The sequence below is a fragment of the Vespa velutina genome, chromosome 1 (assembly GCF_912470025.1).
Source record: "Vespa velutina chromosome 1, iVesVel2.1, whole genome shotgun sequence".
NCBI lineage: Eukaryota > Metazoa > Arthropoda > Insecta > Hymenoptera > Vespidae > Vespa > Vespa velutina.
The window spans coordinates 9,276,258-9,296,969 of NC_062188.1; the positions used below are offsets into that span (position 1 = coordinate 9,276,258).

General features: G+C 32.6%; 1 protein-coding gene across 6 annotated transcripts in view; it reads right to left on the reverse strand.

Moving 5' to 3' along the window:
- LOC124946964 (phosphoinositide 3-kinase adapter protein 1) overlaps positions 1-13,722 on the reverse strand; it is a 39,719-nt gene extending 25,997 nt beyond the window's left edge. Inside the window, exons 1-5 of one of the 6 annotated variants that reach the window (XM_047488498.1) lie at positions 13,183-13,722; positions 4,788-4,847; positions 1,970-2,450; positions 1,495-1,695; positions 856-1,127 (exon numbers count right to left, since the gene is read on the reverse strand). In XM_047488498.1, the coding sequence (XP_047344454.1) occupies positions 856-1,127; positions 1,495-1,695; positions 1,970-2,450; positions 4,788-4,797 (964 nt within the window). In that variant the 5' untranslated portion in view covers positions 4,798-4,847; positions 13,183-13,722. The remainder of the gene's footprint in view (positions 1-855; positions 1,128-1,494; positions 1,696-1,969; positions 2,451-4,787; positions 4,848-13,182) is intronic. The other 5 variants (XM_047488487.1, XM_047488477.1, XM_047488510.1 and 2 more) reach the window with 5 other exon arrangements.
- Between the last annotated feature and the right edge of the window lie 6,990 nt (positions 13,723-20,712).

Sequence of the window (20,712 nt, forward strand, 5' to 3'; positions counted from 1 at the left end):
TATTGTGAGTCAAATAAATCGTCAACTATTAGTTTTAAGGACTTAAAGGATGATATATTTTTACTTTCAAATTTCGTCGTAAAAAATATGACGATAAAAAAGAACAAAATTGATTTTTTAATTTTAAAAATATTTATATATAAAATAAAAATTGATATGGATCTAATTATATTCTTACGAACGATTTTTATTTAATACGAATTAGAAGAAAAATTAAAATGAATATGTTACAAGTATAAATTGATTTCGTATAAATTTATCTGTAAAGTTGTATTAAATTTGTTAACATTGAAAATATATGTAAATTATTTTCATTCACTATTTTCAATTTGTTTGGTATCTTTGATCCTTACGATTACGAATAATTCTCAAATTATTCGTTATCGTAGAAAATTGTTATTAAATATAACCGAAGAAGAATTTATCATTTCGCCGTAATAGTCTCGACGACTTGTTGACACGTTTTGACAATTCTCCCTCTCTTTCTAATTCTCTACTTATCGCAAATTATGTAACGTGTCGATCGCGTAACGAGACCATTGTGATTGCAATCTATGCGGGTAAGCTGTCCATAAAATGCACGTCGTGGGAACAGGCGACTTGTCTATTGAAGAACCGTGCCTAATAATAATTATTATCATTGACCATCAATCAAGATAGAATGCCGGTCTGTCGTTCTCTTTTTGTAGCTTGAAATAGCTCAAAAGTACCTATTACGATGTTATTCTCTTCTGTTACGTTAGCATACGAATTAACATGAATAAATCTGTCTATTTCTTTGAAGACAAAATTTATAGAGAGAAAGATCACGTGACCCAAATGGGACATATGAAATGAATAAAAAAATTAACTCACCTTTACTGGATGAACTTCTGTGTCTTCTTCGTCTAGATCTGCATCCACTTAATCTGTCCCTTCTTTCGTCGATACAAACGACACCATCGACTGTATCGGTTGGTATTGGTGGTGCCATACTACTAGGCTCTACCAGAACTTCAACTGTTTGGGTAGGTCTTCTTCCAGAACAAGTGTTTCGATCCTTGCCAAGGAAAGTACCGACGGAGTGTCTTCTTTGACCTGACGCTGCCGATCCTGGTGATGGCAAGGTCGACGACAGATTATAATACCTGCAATGAATTAAAAATTACACTTGCTTCTAAAACTTGATTTGTTAATTACATTTCTCAAGAATCATACATATTTGTTTGTCTATAAGTTAAATGTGTATATGTCAGAGCGTAAATTGAATTTTGATAATAACATGAATTAAAAATAATTATGTTGATATATTTTATATAGCTGTCTTTTGCTGATGGCATATATATTTTGTAAGTCCAATAGAGACGAAACATATGTTATTTTACTATCTGATCTTACATTGTTCTTTAAATATCATAGGTTATAAGTGTTTTTCGGTAGAATTAATGATTCAACTTGTATTTTCTTGTCCGCTTACCAAAGACTATCAATAAGTTAGACAAATATTATACTAACCTAGCATCATCAACACCAAGAAATACTTCTTCTGTTGAATCCTGGTCATCGTCGTCGTCATTGTCATCGTCGTCATGATCATTAGCATCACCGGAAAGTCCACAGTAAACCATATCGTTCGAAAGAAGTTCGCTAGCGGATTTGAGAACTCGTCTATCACGAGCAGGACGACGTCTGTCGTTCTCGGAGTGTGAATGTGATCTGTGATCGGATCGTTATTAATATATAATCGATATATTAAAATCAACAGAAGATAGGTAAACAAAATATAGTTGTCGACTCCATTACAGTACATGCTTTATGATATTGATGTACGTTATAATACTATGTACACTTTGTAAATAGGTGTATTGAAGTAAAATGAAATAGTTATTTTTATTATTAGATGTAGCTATCTAGAAATAATTACTAAAACTAGATAAATCTTAGTCAAATATATGTATATCCATATAATTAAAATAACTAATAAATTCACCTGTGCGGTAAATAAGGTGAAGGAGGTGCTACATCTGAGGGTCTAGGATCACCCTTGAGAAACTGTTGAGTCCTTTCGTGATCGTTGGCACTGACCGATCTAAATAAATTCCTAAAGCTTCTTCTTTGATTAATTGTAGTAGTACCGTTTCCCGTGCTTCTTGATAACATGGGTACTCGTTCCTCATTTGGTGTCGATGGTATAGATCCACTAGATCCACTGATTCGATTACTCGATGATTCTTGATGATTTGTTGAAGTACTAGCTGTCGAGGCTGATGCCACGCTAGTCGAAGACGTAGCACCCATTTTGCAGGTAGGCCGACGTCGAAAGAGAGCCGTCAAGCCAGTGTGTCCACCACTGCGGTGCGTATGATTCGTCGATGAGGATGGACAACTCGACGACGGTGATGTTGTCGTGTCCGTCGACGACGTTGACACCGACAACGAAAAGTACGAAGGGTTGTCTGTGAACATACGGCCTAACGTATTGATGATCAACTGAAAAATCGATGACCGTGTTTCGAAATTTCTTGTCGATAAATGTTATTCGAATTCTTTCGAAGCGCGTGATATTCGAAGTCCATTGATGGGTGAACCTACAAAATTGTTCGACTTTCTAAGAATCCTTTAACCGAATTTGATCGTAAGATTTTTCACTGATACCACTTAGCTCTCACAGTGTATTTGATTTGAATTCTTTCCTCCATCTTACTGTGAATGATTTATCAGAAACTGTTTATTTCTTAGAATATTATTAAGTAGTATAAATATATATGTATATACATATATATATATATATATATATATATATATATATATATATACGTATATATGTATATATGTATATATTAATAAAAAGAAACGAAATAGGAATTATTTTTAATTAATCACACACTGGTTTAATTATGCAATAGTATTTCTCTAAAGGTGAAAATTGTAATTCTCTAATAAAAAAATGAAGCTCAAAAGACGTAGAAATAATTCACTAAATGTCAGAGTTTATTCGAGTGACTGCGCGAAGGTCCACCTGGGACTGTTCTGACAGTGGTACATGCTTGTCTACTGTCTATGGGACGCCATGAACGAAGTGAAGAAAATGAGAATGGTGGGGAGGGATGGACCGGACGCTGTGTACATTAAGTCCCCCGCCCCACCATAGTTCGTTGTATCCCTTCAGGAACGTACGAAGAGGAGGAACGTATACTCAACTGCACCGGAAATGCACCTCCGTCGAAGCGATCCACGCGCTGTTACTCCTCGAAGATAGATCGACTTTGTAAGGGAAACGATGAGGAAGAGAAGGAAGAGGAGAGGGAATTCCGCCAATTTTTACTGCGTCTTCCAAGACAGTCTTTCTCTACCCTTTACAGTCCTTTCCTTTTCTTTGCTTTTTAACTGTTCACGAAGCAACTAAATTTATGACACAATAGCATGGATATGCTACTCGTTTTCGCCATTACTGTTTGTGTCGTCATTAAGAGTTAACATTAATTGCTCCGAAAGATGGTATCGTAATTAGTAGGATACTCGATAAATAATTTGAGAAAAATTGAATTTTAAATTTTCCATTATAAACATTAAAATTGTACTTATTATTATAATTTTAAATGAGTATATTCCTTACCACCATTCGTATTATTTTTTTTATAAAAATATACAATATGTAATTGTCGGATGTTGTCAAAAATTATCACGGTATATACCGAACGAATTAATTATCAATGTAAAACTATGTATCTCCGTGAATCTTAGTGATCGAGGTTGGAGATTACTGAGTCTCACGTGGAATTTGTTAGAAGATTAGTATTATGCGGCGGGACTATAAATTAAGAAATGAGAATGGTATTATCGTACATTTCATGCTTACGAATTGTCACCGATCGGGAGGGATTTTTATAAAACGAGGGAAGTATAAAAGAGTATGAATGCTCGATGGATATATAGTAAGAAGGATAGATCCACGTTTTTACATCCACATTTTTTTTCTTTCCGACGTGAAAGTACACGGATTTCTCTATAATCTTCTTTCCTTTTATTCTCTTCATTCTCTCTCTCTCTCTCTCTCTCTCTCTCTCTTCCTCTTTATCTTTCTCTCTCTCTCTCTTTCTTTCTCTTTCTTTCGCACTTTTTCTTACGAAGAGTCGCATGTTGGAAATTAGAAATCTCGTGGAATAGAAAAAGGAGGCTCGTGTTACCGGATCCTCAAAGGGCCCGTCTTTTTCAAGCGAAGAATGAAGAAGAAGCCGCGGCTGGCTTTTGATTAGCCTAACGTGCCCTTTTGTACCCCTTCTGATACTCTCATGTTTCTAAGAACTTCGTGATATTGATTAAGAATCCATCGACGTAAAACGAGCTTCCTCGAAAAAGAAAAGAAATAAGAAAAATGAGATAAACGGAATCTTCGAAATTTTTATATGTTGAACATGCTGATATAAAATATAATTTTTTACATTGTGAAAATATATGTTATTTTTAAAATATATTTTATAAAAGAATCAATGTGAATAGATCGAGAGAAGAAAAGAATTCATCTACGTTTTTTTGGAATTTATCTGTTCCTCGAATTTCTCCTAACAAAGAGAGAGAGAGAGAGAGAGAGAGAGAAAGAGAGAGAGAAAGAGAGCGATAAAAAGAAACATAAGAAAGGGTTAAAGAGGGAGTGGAAAAGGAACAGATAGATGGCTCAGAATACGCGGTAGTCGTATACGATGAGCATGTGATTATGCGTAAATTACGTGACTCTAATCTATAATTCACAGCTCGGTCGTACTCGTGGGTGGAGTTTGGTCCAACTTCGAATAAAAGGCAACACTCACCGACTGCCATGGTGACCTCCTATCCTCTTTGACCAATCCTGAACAACCTTCGTTGAAATCCTGCAATAGTAATGCAATAAAAACATTTCAATCCTTTTGAGACTTTGTTACTGTAGAGAAAAAGAAAAAGGAAAGAGAGAGACAGAGAGAGAGAGAGAGAGAGAGAGAGAGAATAGAGAGATGAGATTAAGTAGGATTTACGATACTTCACTACACGCGCTACGATTAGGAATATAAATTTTAAGTCGATCTACATAAACATGTCAGAACAAAAAATAGCCTACACCGATGTTTTATTATGATTATAAAATTTAATATTGAAATAAAAAATACTATAATATTCGCTCGTTACTCATCCTTTATCGATGATTTTACGAATATAAGATCTTCAGAATGAAAAAATGGCGAACATTATACATCTCTTTAAAGTTTCTACCTTCCTACAACTACACTAATTAATTGCGTATACAATTGGAATTCTCGAATTATATATGACGTTTTAATGAAACGAGGTATAAAATTAGATTGTTTGTTTTTATTTTGTAGAAAAATAAATAAGAAGATCGAACGAAGATAACTTTAATGAACGTGATTTAATTGAAATGATAAGTTGTGACGATGTAAATTACAATTAAAATTAACGAATTTCAACCGAGGTAAATAAATTAACTGATGGTTGGTTATTAAAGTCCCATTATAGTATTCACGATTTCATTTACGATTCGATTAAGTAAGAATGTTGGAATGATTTTGTTAATTAGTCGAATGGAGTTGATCGAAAACGATCTTTATGATGGTTCCCGAGTATTACATTAAAATCAACGAAGGAAAATTATTATTTTGAAATGGGAATGAAAACTGGTGGAAAGTTAGACTATAACGATAAACGATTAATTATGTTACATTTTACGCACGATATTTTATAAATCATCGATGTAAATTTAATTCCATTTTATGCAAAATTTAATCTTCAGACCCGTCATTAAATCCGAATTTTTCTTTGGATCGTTTAAAGGTAATGACCGTTGAAGTTACAAAGGTCGTTGAATAAAAATAAAACTAAAAAAAAAAAAAAAAAAAAAAAAAAAAAAAAAAAAACAAACAAAGAAAACGAAAAAATATTAAATGAATCGCGTATTCGTTCAATCGAGAGAAAGTGCATGAATATCATGGTAGTTTCATTCATCTCGCTGAAAATACACGAGAATATTAAATTTAGCTCGCTTGCAGATGGAGATAGATAGAGAGATAGAGAAAGAGAGAGAGAGAGAGAGAGAGAGAGAGAGAGAGAGAGAGAGAGAGAGAGAGAGAGAGAGAGAAAGATAGAACAAGAGACGCGTGTCGCACGAGAGTATCTCATGGTTACGTGAGATAGGAAAAGATGAGAGGGAAAAAGAGAAAGAGAGAGAGAGAGAAGGACAGAATCGAACACGGAGAGACTCATTCATGTTTTATGAACGATATTGGTGTTGCAAATCGCTGTCACGCCACGCTCGTCGCAATCGCAGCTGCGCTTCCTCTTCCGTTACCCTCGTCATCGATCTTTCGTATTTCGTGCCATCCGATGTCATCGTGCTTTCGCGATATTTAGGTTAATTAATGAGATCGTGTTCGAGTACACAAGGACGATGAAAAGAAATTGAATGTTTTATAAAAGTTTCATTACTATAAAATAGTCGACATAGTTCTTTAGCATTTTTATTTTATCATAAAAATTTCAGAATTTATGAATCATTTATCTTTCTCTTTTTTCTTTTTTAAGAAAATGTATTATACCTCGACGATGAATAATAAATATCGAAATATTTATGTATGGATCGTGAATTTATTTTTTTTCCTTTTTTCATTTTTTCAAAGGAAAAAAAATCACTCTTCCCCTTACGAATAATATGAATAAATGTAAGAATATTTTAAATCAAATTTAGATAGTTTTTCCCCCACGAGAAGAAAAGATATGTTCCCTCAAGTTTCTTATAATCCTTTTGGCGTTACTGTCGTGATTCCATCCATCGAGAATCCAAAAATTCGTTCGACCATTAAGAATCACTTAAAATATTGGATCATTTGATAGATCGCGAAAGTTTATCCAGCCTCGTGTGAAATAAGTAAGATATATAACGCGATAAATCAGATATGTATCACTCGTAAATTTTACCCGCGCGAATTATTCCGCGTTTAAAAGAGACTAGTTGAAGATCTATGAAGGTGCATTCCGATCCTGTGTTCGATCATCGCAAAATTCCAACGCAAATTTTTACCATTGAAAAATTTTCAGCTTCGAAATAATCGAGATCAATCATCGAGACATTCTTGTTACCATATAGTACGCTCGCTTTGTTCGCGTGGGAAGAATTGGATGATACAATCGTGCATTCTAACTAGGACCGATCTATGAACTCATTAGGGATGTTAAACGGGACGAGGAGAGGGGCGGGGATGTTGAGATGGAGCGGTGGATAAAATCGAGGGCCATACGCATTTTACGGACGACACTGACGTTGCAAATAATTTTCGTCCTCGTTACTGCAGCTGCGCCGTGGCGTTTCCTGTTGCGTGCGCCCTATCGCGTTAATCTTTGTGCTTGTAACCTATGCTCGTCAAATCAAAACTGATGACCCCGGATTTCAACGTCATCTCGATAATAAAAGAAAGGAAGAAAGAACTATAGACGTGACGTAAATGTTGATTTCTTTCTTTTAGTTTTTCTTTCTTTCTTTCTTTCTTTTTTTGTTCTTTCTCTTTCTTTTTTCTCTTTTTGGTAGAAGAAGAAACAAGAAGGATTTATGTTTACGAGAGCGTGGAAGTTAATTACTGAGAATAATTACTGAATCATTTGTAGATGGGAAAAAGTCTGAGAGAAAAAGAGAGATGTAATTAATAGATCGAGGTAAAGAGAGTAGAATCGTCATGAGATCTTATCACTTTCGATTTTCGAGTAAATTAAGATTAGAGATAAAAGGAGTGCGTGCAACTGTTCTCTAGCAGAACTTCTTGAATAATTGCTGAAGTTGAAAAGAAAAATCGCGATCGGAATCGGACAAACTTGTTCGCCTAATAAGGGTGGTAATGGAATGTAATTAGTATCGTACAAAGTTCACTTCGAATGGCCGGCCGACGGTCGTTCTATTTGTGGTTTATTCCTTCTCATTCGTCATTTCTTCTCTCAATTTGTTGTCGAACTCTCTCTCAAGTTTCTTCCTTCAACTTGAAAGCTTCATTCGATAACTATAACTTTCAAATTCAATTTTAGATCGGTATTTATAAATATAAAGAATTCATTAAAAAGTTTATATTTCATCGAGAGTTCCTTTTTTCTCTTGTAAATTTGTAAATTTTCGATCTTACAGATCGTTTTATTATAAAAAGATTTGTATTTTACTTTTCGTACGGCAAAATTCGTTATTTAACAACTGAACGTGCACTCGTAATTTAAAATGACATAATATTCGTAAATTGAAAGTACGAAATTATCCAAGGGATTCCCTCGTTTCTCGCTATGGTATTTCATTTGACGAGCTTTACTTTTCCATGAATTGAATTTGCCATCGAGTCCGCGAGTCATGAAAGTTTGCGCCTCGATTCTCGTTGCTGCAACGAGCATGCGTACTATTTTCGTACGCACTCTAAACGAGGGAGAGGGAGAGAAAGAGTGAGACGAAAAGAGAGACGAAGAGATGTGTGCGCTACAAGAAGAAAAAGAAAAAAAGAGAAAGAAGTAGAGGAGAAGAGAGAGGGCAGGTTATCGTTCCCATGAAAGCTCCACTCTTTGATTTACTTTCCCTGTCCAAACGAATCAGCTGATGCGATGAATCACGGCGAATAGCAGAGCGAATTAACACGTACGCTGGTTGTGTATTGACTCGATTCACTGTCGAGAAAAGCTTGTAAGCAGAGTATGTTTTCAACAAAAATTCTCTCTCCTTTCTATCTCTTTTTTCTTTGTATTGTTCTTTTCTTTATAATACCTCTTATCAAAATTTTCGAGATTTTCGAGAACGAAGGAAGAAAATTACGAGCAGCTTGGACGTGGCTTAAATTAATTTAGAAAAGAGTTTATTTGACTGTATTCTTGAATCGGATTACAGGAAAATTCATTCCAGCGAGAAAGAGAAAGAGAAAGAAAAAGAGAGAGAGAAAGAAAGAGAGAGAGAGAGAGAGAGAGAGTAGATTGAATAAAAAAATTGCAAAAGATTTCTTCCCGTATTATTTCTCTATTTAAGCCGAATAAAAGTAGAAAAATCAATTTAATTTCGATGAGGAACAAAAAATCGATCAAAGAATTACGCTCTTACCGCGTATTAATTATCTTAATTATTATAAAAGAATCGTTAAGGTTATGGTTTTGAAAGGCATGGAGAATCTCGAAGATACGTGGCTCAGCTGGCTCGACGATTGTTAACCGATCGTTCGCCTTCCTCTATTAATGGAACTTCCGATTAGCGTCCCAGCAGACCGGACTAATTCGCGTTGATCTCAACTCCGCACCTGCAACACCGAATTTCCGGTGCAGCACGTGCCCTCGGCACGGCCTCTACTAGGCCGTACTACTAAGCACGCTTCATGCCCGACTCGCCCTCGCGAGATCGAGATACATGCCACATGGATCGTTAACTTCCACGTCGGCCGCGTAAATTAAAATAAATTTCTGATTTATGCAGACTGATCGCGATTCCACGTTCATCTGTGTACCTAAGTACGTAGGTATATGGACAATCATAAAGTTGAATTAGAGAAGAAAACTAACCCTGTTTTAATCTCGTTGTTCATTTTCTTTTTTATTTGAACATTGATAAGGTTAAAAAAATTCGTACAAAGTAACGTGCTTTTTGAGATCTTTATTTATTTATTTATTTATTTATGAAAAATGTAAAAGTTTCATGTTTTATTATAATCACTTCGAAAAACGTCAAAGTGATTATTTAGTAAAAATTTCTACTATAAATTTCATTCCACTAGTTTTCATTTCATTCCTCTCTAATATTTCTCAATAGTTATTACAATATTTTTTTATTATATGTAAATATGATAAATTTTTTCTGAAATATATCTATATGAGATAGATTTTAATATATCGGAATAATTGTCGATTATTTTAGCGTTAATTCTATATGATTCATATTTTTTTTTTTTAAACCAATATTGTATTTCGAAATTTTTTAATGAATCATGTTGAGTCGGATCAATTGGAAATGCAAATTCTCGTGTTTACGTATGTTATTAATAATATCATCGACCCGTTTAAAATACGGTAAAACGCAATATGATAACGAACGTGTTATTTAAGCTCTTTACAATGTAAATCATTATTTTCCTGAGAATTTCGCGGTTCACGGAAAGTTAACTCAATGATAAAAGGTGTAAACAATTTTGATGAATAGTTGTTCAATGATTTACTTGGAAATTCTATATTCATTAATATAAAAAAGTAATAAAATCCTTTTGTTTATTCTATGATATTTTATTATGGAGACTTTTTCTTTTTCTTTTTCCTTTCTTTTCTTCCATGAAAATGTCGAATTACAATGACACGGATTTTAATAACAAAACGATCAAGCAACGATAAACTTTAATTTTTCTTTTTTTTTCTTTCATTCGATCATGACGTCGATGATTTTTCGTGGTGCGAGCATATTCGGCACATATTTTTAAACGCATTGTTCGACACTTACGTAATAAAAAGCATCGCGCTTATGGCACCGTCCGTCGTGGCACGATTTAGATGTCTATATATGCTCGAGCAAACGTAGTCTCGACCTTCTTACTATTCGCCCGCCTTACTTTCGGATCGTCCGTTCTTAAATGCGTCGTCAATGGCGAATTTACAAAATTAATTTTCATATCATCTGTCATCCTTTTCGTATCGTCTTTTTCTAACAAGGTTCTTGATTATGACAACAGAAATGATTCCGTATGGGTTATGATAGATGCTTGAAAAGGTAAGCAGGAAGTAAAACTGCGACGTGAACGTGTCAATCCTTCAAAACATCTTTCAGTTCGACCACCTTTCTTCTTTTCCTTCTTCTTCTTCTATTGTTATTAGTCTTTAAAATTCCAAGGATATTATGCAAAAATGATAAAAGGATAAAAATAAGTAGTAAGTATGCGTTAATTCGAGATCTGGCCTATTTTTCTGTTCTTGAATATTTCTGAATTTTTAAATTCACTTTTAATTATATAAGAAATTTATCTATTATTCTGTTCTTGTGAATTTTCAAATTAAATTTTTTTTATCATTTCGTATAATTATCATTAAATATATCATATTTTTACTGCAATAAATTTGAGAAACAAATCAATTCTATTTTTATTTTATGTTTATCCAAGTGCTATTTTTTCAAAAAAAGATTATTTATATTTTTTCTCTTGTTGATTTTTAAATTTCGTTTCAATTGTATACTAGATAAAAAAATTATCTAGTTTTCTATTCTCGTCAATTTTCAAATTTAATTTTTGTAACATAAAATAAATCGTTTCGTAGTAATTAAATATACAATATTTTTGTTACGATATTATTTTTTTTTTTTTATTTTTATTCACGCTGCATTTTTTCGATGTTTGAAAAATACCAAAAGCCCGAAAGGCGCCGGTTTGGAATGCAAAATTCGTAAGAAGAAAAGAAGAAAAAAATTAAAAGAAAAAAAGGTTAAAAAAAAGTGGATTCGAAAGCGAAGATTCGAATTGGTTTAGTTTGAAAGCTGTGTGCTTGAAGAAGAGAGAAACGATTTCGCGTCGTGTCGTATGAAACACGAAAGACGCACTCCTCGCGTCTGCTCAGATTCGGCTGTCAGGTTCGATCTATTAATATACGCGGTGAGCTGCCTGCCTAATTCCTAATGGAATATTCGTACAGATTCCTCAACATGGGCAACCCTAAAAATATTCGTCCCTCTGGAACGCTAAGCGTGGAACGTAAACGCAGCTCTCTCGTTTTTTCATATATTTTTTTCTGCCTTTTATTTTTTATTTATTACTATAGTTATTTATTATTATCCAATTTTTTTCTAATACATATGAGATGATGATTATAAAAATAATTCGAATCATATACCTAATAATTCGTATTTTTCAATATAAACATTAATTACTTAATTAGAAATAAATAATTAACTCGATCTTCTTTTTTTTATGTATATATATATATATATATATATATATATATATATATAAATATAATATATATAAACATAATATATATATATATATTATTGATATAATAAATATATTCAGATATCTCTATTTATCATTATTTCGTGATAGGTTTATTTGTAAATTACATCAGAGGTGTAAATTCACCATCAATATTTTCATCAAGAGAAAGTACACGGATCAGACATTTTTCTTCGATGACGTTAAATTATCTTTTGATAATGAGTTAATTCTTCAATAAGATAGAACGAATGTTTTTGAAACTCATATGATTGGCAGACGTTCAACGATATTAAGAATACTTGTGAAAAATCTTTGACTCCTCTAAAAAATCGGCAAGGGGCGAACTTTGATCCGTCCTGAGCGTCGTCCTTCGTGGAATTTGTTTTACCTCGAAAATAGCTAACAAATTATTATTTTAAGCATTGACTAATGATTTGTTTTCATTCGCGCGCCTCGGAACGCGAGGGAATCGTTTTTCGCATCGACAATCATTAAGTCGATCTTACACGCTTGAAAAATAAAACTTTACGTGCTCGTGTAAGATCAAAAAATTTATTTAAAAATAAATTTAACATATATGTAAATGACGATCTAACTCACGCACGCGAACACAAATAACAAATTAACAATTCACTCCTTTTAAAAGATTATTATACTTATGGAAAGTAATTCATGATTATTTAAAACCGTTAATTTAATAATAATTAATAGTTCATTGTTAATTTAAAAGATAATTAATTCCAATTGTTAATTCCAGCTATAAATCATTAGCTAATAAAATCGACATTGAAACGATCGGATTTACATAGATTTCGACGCGAAAAATCGATATCTACATTAAACGATTGGTGATCATCATCAGATTCGATCGAGAGCTACGACGCATTTCTTGCTGCTTACCATTTGCCCTCTAAATATTCAAGATAATAATAACCACGAAGTATTAGCCCGTATAACATCTTATAGACACTGTACTCACTACAGAGTACGATAATAACACATTACGGCTATTTGTTATTGTCCCTTGTATACTATCTCCTTGAATCCATTTTACTTTTGACGTCACGAACAGGCGAATAGAACGATCGAACCAGTGATCGATAGATCCGATCGATTCAGATTATCAATAAGACTCTAAATAAATTATTTAAACTAACTCTTAAGAATACGTAACACGTATTCTTAAGAGTTAGTTCTGGCAAACTTTTCAACTTTCGATCCAATCTAGAAAATAATTCTTTCTTACCTCTAATATTCACCTGTCAGCGACTCGATCATTCTCTCTCTCTCTCTCTCTCTTTCTTTCTCTCTCTCTCTCTCTCTTTCTCCTTCTCTTCTCTTTTCTTGTATTAAAAAATGTTTCTTTTACTTTTTTTCTATACACACACTATTCCCCACCTTAGTACAAATTAGTTATCAACCTCCCCTCGTAGCAGGTGTAAAGAGAAAGTGAAAGTTTTCTCGAGTAAACCGAACGTAGTCTAACGTCAAAATCGTTTTTATTCGATTCACTCTCGTCTTCATCAGGGTCGTCGTGGACGACGAAGGAAACGGCACTGCACGCAAGCACGGTACAACACTTCACGGAATACTGACAGTCGGGCCAGAAGAAGAAGAAGAGGAAGACTCGAGCGTGGCCATGTGACCATCGTCGTGTTCGTGCTCTCCTTCTCTTATTCTTGTCTCTTTCTCCCTTTTTCTTTTACTCTCTCTCCCTCCCTCTCTCTTTCTCTCTCTCTTTTTCTCTTTCTCTTTTTCTCTTTCTCTCTCTCTCACTTCACTGCCACCACCCACGCATCTGGCAACGTACGAAGAAACGCCCATTTAAGCCACTATACGCACGACAACGTTATTTCGAGATAAATAAGGACGGAGCGAAATGGTACCGAGACCGTTTGGCTCTACAAAAAAGAAGGAGAGAGAAGAAGAGATATACATAGATAAAGAAAGAGGGAGAAAGAGAGAGAGAGAGAGAGAGAGAGAGAGAGAGAAGGAGAAAAAGAGAATGAATAGCTTAAGAAAGAGGGGGTAAGCATCGAGATGTGAAGTTTCGATGATGAAAAGGAAAAAAAGGGGAAAGATAAAAGGGTTAAAGCTTCTATAAAAGGATAAATCTGATGGTTTGTAAGATTATGAAACAGATAAGACATAAGTCTCCTTAATAATCAAGGTCAAGTTTTTCCTCTTATGGTTTCTACTATATTCTGTTTATCTTTCGATGGAAAACACACTAATCTTGATCTCTACACTTCAAAACGTTTCAAAGATCACGTATAGATTTTCCCGATGGGCTGATAGTTTTTTTATATGAAGGATTAGATTATAAAATCCTTTTACGTTCACAAAAATAAAAGGGAAATGGAAATGACCTAAAGAAATCTCAATATTGAAATTATCGATTTTCTTACTTTATCGAAGAATTTGAATGAACTTTTGAATTTAGCTCGAGGAAGGAAAGGTGAAATTTAGCACGGGGAAGAAAAGGTGGAAAAGGTCGACATATAGAAATATTAAATAAGAAATTCATTATTAGATCTCTTTTCATCGAGCACGTGTAATTTCGTCGTTAATATTCTTTTTTCAACATAAAAAAAAGTAAAAATAAAAATAAAAAAACGATCGACCAATTTAATTGATTCTAAAGGTTTATAATTATATAAAATAAATGTTTCACGAACATGATGCGTTTTACGTTAAGGAAGCATATGCGTGTACTACTTAAAGTTAAAAAAAAAAAAAAAAAAAACACACGAAGGCAAGGAAGATAGCATTTTCACATAGTAAGCCTATCGAAAATTTCTGTTGAGGTAAGGTTAGTGATGCGCGCGTGCACGCTTGCGTGTCTGTTACGCATGTGCGTAAGGAAACGAAGCGCGGCGATGTATTTCCTTCTTAAACCAGCACGCTCCTTTCCTTCGCGAGAAAAGGGTTCGACCCTTCTGACATCACGTTCCCTCTTTTATTCTTTTATCGCTTCTTCTGGTTTTAGAACGGTAACCTTTCTTCTATCAGAATTTGTCTTCGATGTTATACGTATTGTCGAAAAGAAAAGTTTCAAAGAAAATTAGTTTCGCAAATTTTGTGAACTTCGAGTTAATCTTATTTAACAGAATCGAATCTTGTTCTCGGAAGTTTGATTAAGATGAAGTACGAAGTGAACTTTCAATGATACAATTTCATAAAGTTATCCGGTATTTCTCGTACTAGAAAAGATACTTCTGTTAAATTATATAATTTTTCTTTTGGACGAATAGATTTATGGGTTAAAATTTTAAATTGAAATCGAATTGCATAAAAACGAAAAAGTTTTCAATATAATAATAGATACGTTACTATTATAAATAACGAGAATGTCTTCGCAAGTATAGGAAAGGTTGTAGTAAAAAATTTTTTCCTTTTCTTTTTTTTTTTCTTTTTCTTTTTCTTATCATGAAGGGTCGTAATTAGGATGTTCCATAAAAGGAAGACTTGGAATGGCTGGAGAAAAAATAATTTTTTCGTGGAGGAAAATTACATTTTTGAGAGTTGCGATAGGGCGAATGTTACGAGGTAGTGAATGCACAGGATTCTACGTACTCTTAAATGTGTGAAACACATGTAGACCAGCTGTCAATGTCTCTCTCTTTCTCCGTCTCCTTTCTTTCTAATTTGACAAATCGTAGCGTAGTGGACGATGCTCGCTCAAACTGCCGACCACATTTTATTATGTTCATGTTTTCCTCCATAAATCGATAAGCTACTAAGCACGGCCACCAGATTTTTATAGCACGAGCCAGATTTCAAAGATTAGGCTCGTACGACAGAATCTTACCATCAGGCAAAAAATTAACACTCTCTCAACGCCATTCTCATTATTTCCTATTCCTTTTTCGTCTATTTTTGTTCTTTTACTTTATTCTACGCGCTTCCCATCTTTTATAGATATATATATATTTATCTCTCGTAAAAACAAAAATTTTTTGTTGAAAATTCTATGTAGTTTTTTTTACATTTTCTATTTAAATATGGATAATTACAATAGTATAGTGTTTCTTTTAATCTTTACATTAATTTACGAGTAATCTAAATATTCATAAGTAAAAAATCTGAATCTTTTTTAATGCAGTACTATCGAAAAAAAATCACTTTGTTTCTAAACAAATATAAATCTTTTAGATTAAATTTGTATGTCTTTTTGTGTAGATCGTAGATAGTTACAATTAAATAATTATATTCAACAATATTTAAATATCGAGAAAAAGTAGATTACATATATTGGATGTTTCAGAATATATAGATTTCAGTATATTAAAATAAAAAAAAAAGTTCTATAAAAACATATGCCCGATATGAGCTTGTTCCCGAGATATAGTTGTTTTTTGATTATGTCAATTGTTTAACTGCATTTAGAGAAATTTCTCAGAGTTATCATCTTCGGCTCGAATATGAGTTTTTAGGTCAGCATTTCTCAACTTATGAGCCGCGTTCAATTGTTAATGAGTTACATGAAATAACATCCCCTTCTTTGGAGGCCGGACCGAGGAGAGTGAATTAATTTTTTAAATATTTCTATAATATTTTCGTAAAATATTCTTGCGAGAAGATAACGAAAACAGCTGCATTTATAAAATAATATATAATGACTACAGTCTATCAAGATCTTAAAAGCTTTACATTATGAATATTTCTACCGCATTATCATTCCAAACATATGTATTGGATTGCATGATAAAAAAAAAAAAATCGGAAAACATGGTTCTGAATGTCTTATCATTGAGATTCTGACTCGTTTCAATTATATGAAAGTTACTTCATAATGTTTGAATTTGTTGGGCAATCCTTGAATAATAAATAATGTCCGAGTATTTTAACTTTATCTACTACTGTATTCTAAAGTAATCATTTTTTAAACTAATACTAACCGTGTTTTAATCGTAATCGTAAATCTGAGGTATCACCGCAGATAAAAGTCCTCCCACAATCAATTCAGCTTATCAAAAGAGTTATTAAAAGACAGAAATTCGATTGAGAATCTCAGAGATAATATCATGTCGATAATTTATATCATATCATTTATATGAACTTCTTTTCTTATTTTAATATGCTCAATCCACTCGTAAAGTTATGCCCACACGTTTCGAAACACACTGTGTATGTGTGTGTGTGTGTGTATATAATTTACTTTTCTCAACAGTTAAATATTATTGAATATTATTATTCGATTGTAACTATTTTCGTAAGACACGTAAATTTATTTTTTTTATATTCATATTACACAATATTTAAATATCGAGAAAAGTAGATTAGATGATATATATATATAGAGTGTTTCATATTAAGTTTCGCACTTAATTATTTTTCAAATTATAGCACGTTTCAAATAATCTTTCAAACAAAACTTACCTTGCTTTTGGAGGCGACGCCTTATGGCGGTAACAACTATTTAGATATACGTGCTTTCGACATTTCAAGGTGACCTTTGTCGTTTTATATGAATCTGTATGTTTATATATAGACAGGCGTGTACCTCATTCCGAGTGGAATTCATTGACCATAACACTTTGGGGTTTCAAGGTAGTTCAAGTTCCATATATAAAAGAAATAATGGTCGCCTTGAAATTTTGAAAACACGTCCACCTAGAAAAGATTCGTGACGACTGTAACCCTTTTTTAACGCCCTCCCTCTCTCTCCATAAAACAGGATAAATTCTATCTGGAATATTTTTTTATTCGGCCTATAATTTGGAAAATAATTGCGCAAGAAATTTCCAATGGAACATCTTGTATATATTCTTTCCTTTTTTTTTTTTTTTTTAATTCTTTTTAACAAATGAACCTAGGAGTAAAATAATAAAGTTACAAGAATATGCTATATAACAATCAATTCGAATTCTCTCGTTAAAATTTCTTTTGAAATATTTGTAACTTGCGTTTCTCATTATCGAACTTTAATGGCAAAAGTTCGCTCTTATAAAAAAAAATGAAAAAATACTCAAAAGCATGAAATCGCAAGGTAAGCGCATTTGTTTTCTTCAACGGCGAAAGGCAAGGTGATGGTTCGAAACAATACCTCGACTTAACAGCTGTAAACGAAGGTGGCGATAATCAGCGTCGTCTTTCACGAAGGCAAGTCGAATGCATAATGATTTTATGCATTCAGTCACGTTTTAGTGTCTCCTTCAATGCCCTCTCCCTTCCTATTTTTCCCTCCTCCTTGTATCTGTCTCCACTCCCTTTCTCTGTTCTATTCATCCAAGTGATCCCCAAGAGAATTAGACTTTCTAATGATGGTCTAAACAACATGAGGATTATTATTATATGCACTTACTTTTACTAAAAATAATGAAAATACAAACTATAAATATATTACGAACTATAAATATATTACGTAATAAATACAAAAATACAAACTATAAGTATGTATTACGTAAGAAAAACATAGATCAAAAAAGAAAGAAAAAATAAATAAAAATGAAAAGTCAAATATTATATATCGTATGCATATTTATATCTATAAATATACCTATGTATGTTTAATTTATTATAAACTTTTTTTATCAGTTTAGTATTTATTTAGTAATTTTTTATTATCGATCAGTAATTATTTAGAACAAATCGGTTAAAACAAAAAAATATAACTTTTAAATTGACACATTAAATAACACTTGTGAAAAATCAACATGTCACTAACACACACTTTTCTATTTGTCCACGTTCATGCACTCGCAACGGCTGCGAAAAAGCAAACTTTCTCTCTTTCTGTTTCTCCCTATTTTTTTTTTTTTTTTTTTAATCGAAGGTATCTATGTAATGTCAATATAGAATATCGGATATATATGGAATAATATGGAAGTGACATAAAAATATTCGATGAAATTGATTTTACATAACATCATATGTGCGTACATTTTTGTTATTTATACATCTATGTATATTACATACAATATATATATTAATATATATATATATATCATTTCTTCTTTCCTCATAAATGATTTAATAGCTTGAATATTGGTTAATAACACAAAGAAAGCGATAAAAGAATTTATGGGATAAAAAGAAAGAAGAAAAAAGAAAAAAGAAAAAAGAAAAAAGAAAAAAGAAAAAAGAAAAAAAATTATTCTGAACATAAATTTCAAACACACGTAAGTAAGAAATAAAAATTTTAAAGCGAAAAGGCAATTTTTCTTTTTATAGAGTCATATATCTCGGATAATATAAAACTAGGCAACATATTTATCTCTTTCTCTCTTTCTCTGTTTCTTTCTCTCTCTCTGTCTCTCTCTCTCTCTCTCTCTCTCTCTCTCTCTCTCTCTCTTAGTATTCATCGAAGTAAGACTACTCGAAACCAGAGACGAGATTCTCGAGCTCCAGTCATTTCAACTTTTCTTGTTTGACTTGAAAACAAATTCAAAAACAGATGCCTACTTTATCTCTCGATTATATAAAAGATGAGATTAAGTCTCCTTAATTACCGGTATAAGAAAATACATACTTTTCCTCGTTTAAAAAGAAAATTTAATTGACCCATATAGAGTTAATTCCATAAGAAATATTACGTTCTTCTTTTTAGCTCATCTAAAAAGATACGATAAAAATGTTTACAATAAATGTAATATGCCCTTGAATGATTACGATATCAACAGTCGAAGAACATATCACAAACGACATTTACAGAGTAAGTAAATATTGTGTTGAAAAGATATTCTCCATTAGTTAATACTTATTTCTTCTGTGTATATTTCATTCGAAGGAAAGACATCTTCAACTCGTTCGTTTGATAATGAATGACTCGTTAAAGATAATATAAAATAAAAAAAAATAAAAAAATAAGAAAAAAGAAAAATTGGAATAAAGATATTCATCGTTCGTTATCGAAAATAATTTTAAAGGAACAGTCGTATAATATTCAATATTTTTATTACCATAGAATTATTGTGTGTAATTTAACGAGCATTCTTATGCTTTACAAAATTTACTGTAAATTAATGTGACACAAGATAATACGAGATGTTGGTCTTGTACAAATGCCTTGTAGTTGGGAGTAGGTCTTCGTGTTTCCAAGACCCGATTCAAACTCAATTAACGAGCTTACAGAGTGCCATGTAGGCGACTACAAGAGACCGAGCGAAGCTATCATGTAAACCGGGTCGTATGTTTTCAGGCACTTTCTCTTCCAACGTTCCAATTTTTGTTCGTTTCTTTCTTTCCTTTTTTTTTTTTCAGACTGCCCTCGAATTTTTTAATTTATTTTTTCACAGTATTGATTCGCGCTTGCCCGTCATCGAGAATTTCGACATTTCGAGATTGCGAATTTTTCGATACTGGTATTCAATAACGATTTTCGAAAAATAGCGAAATACCAGTGAATTCTTCCATCATTCTTTTCACGATTTGAATGTAACGTTCGTTGAATCTATTGACCGCGACCACTCTTTCCTTTATACGGAAACGAAATTCTTGTTTGATTTCACTTTTATGATTCTACCATTAGATAAAAATGGATAAAAGCTGGAGATCTTTTTTTTTCTTTTCTTAAATGTACCAAGGAAAGGATCAAATATTTTGTATTATAGTCTGAATTTATAACGTTAATCATTTAATAAAAGGAAAAAAAAAACAGAAAAAAAAGAAAAGAAAAAAAAGAAAAGAAAAAAAAGAAAAGAAAAAAAAGAATTGTTCCTTCAAGATGGCGAGATACGCATCCTCAGTCGGTAAAGAAAATCATGATCTCTGATCACGAGAGAGAGAGAGAGAGAGAGAGAGAGAGAGAGAGAGAGAGAGAGAGAGAGAAGGT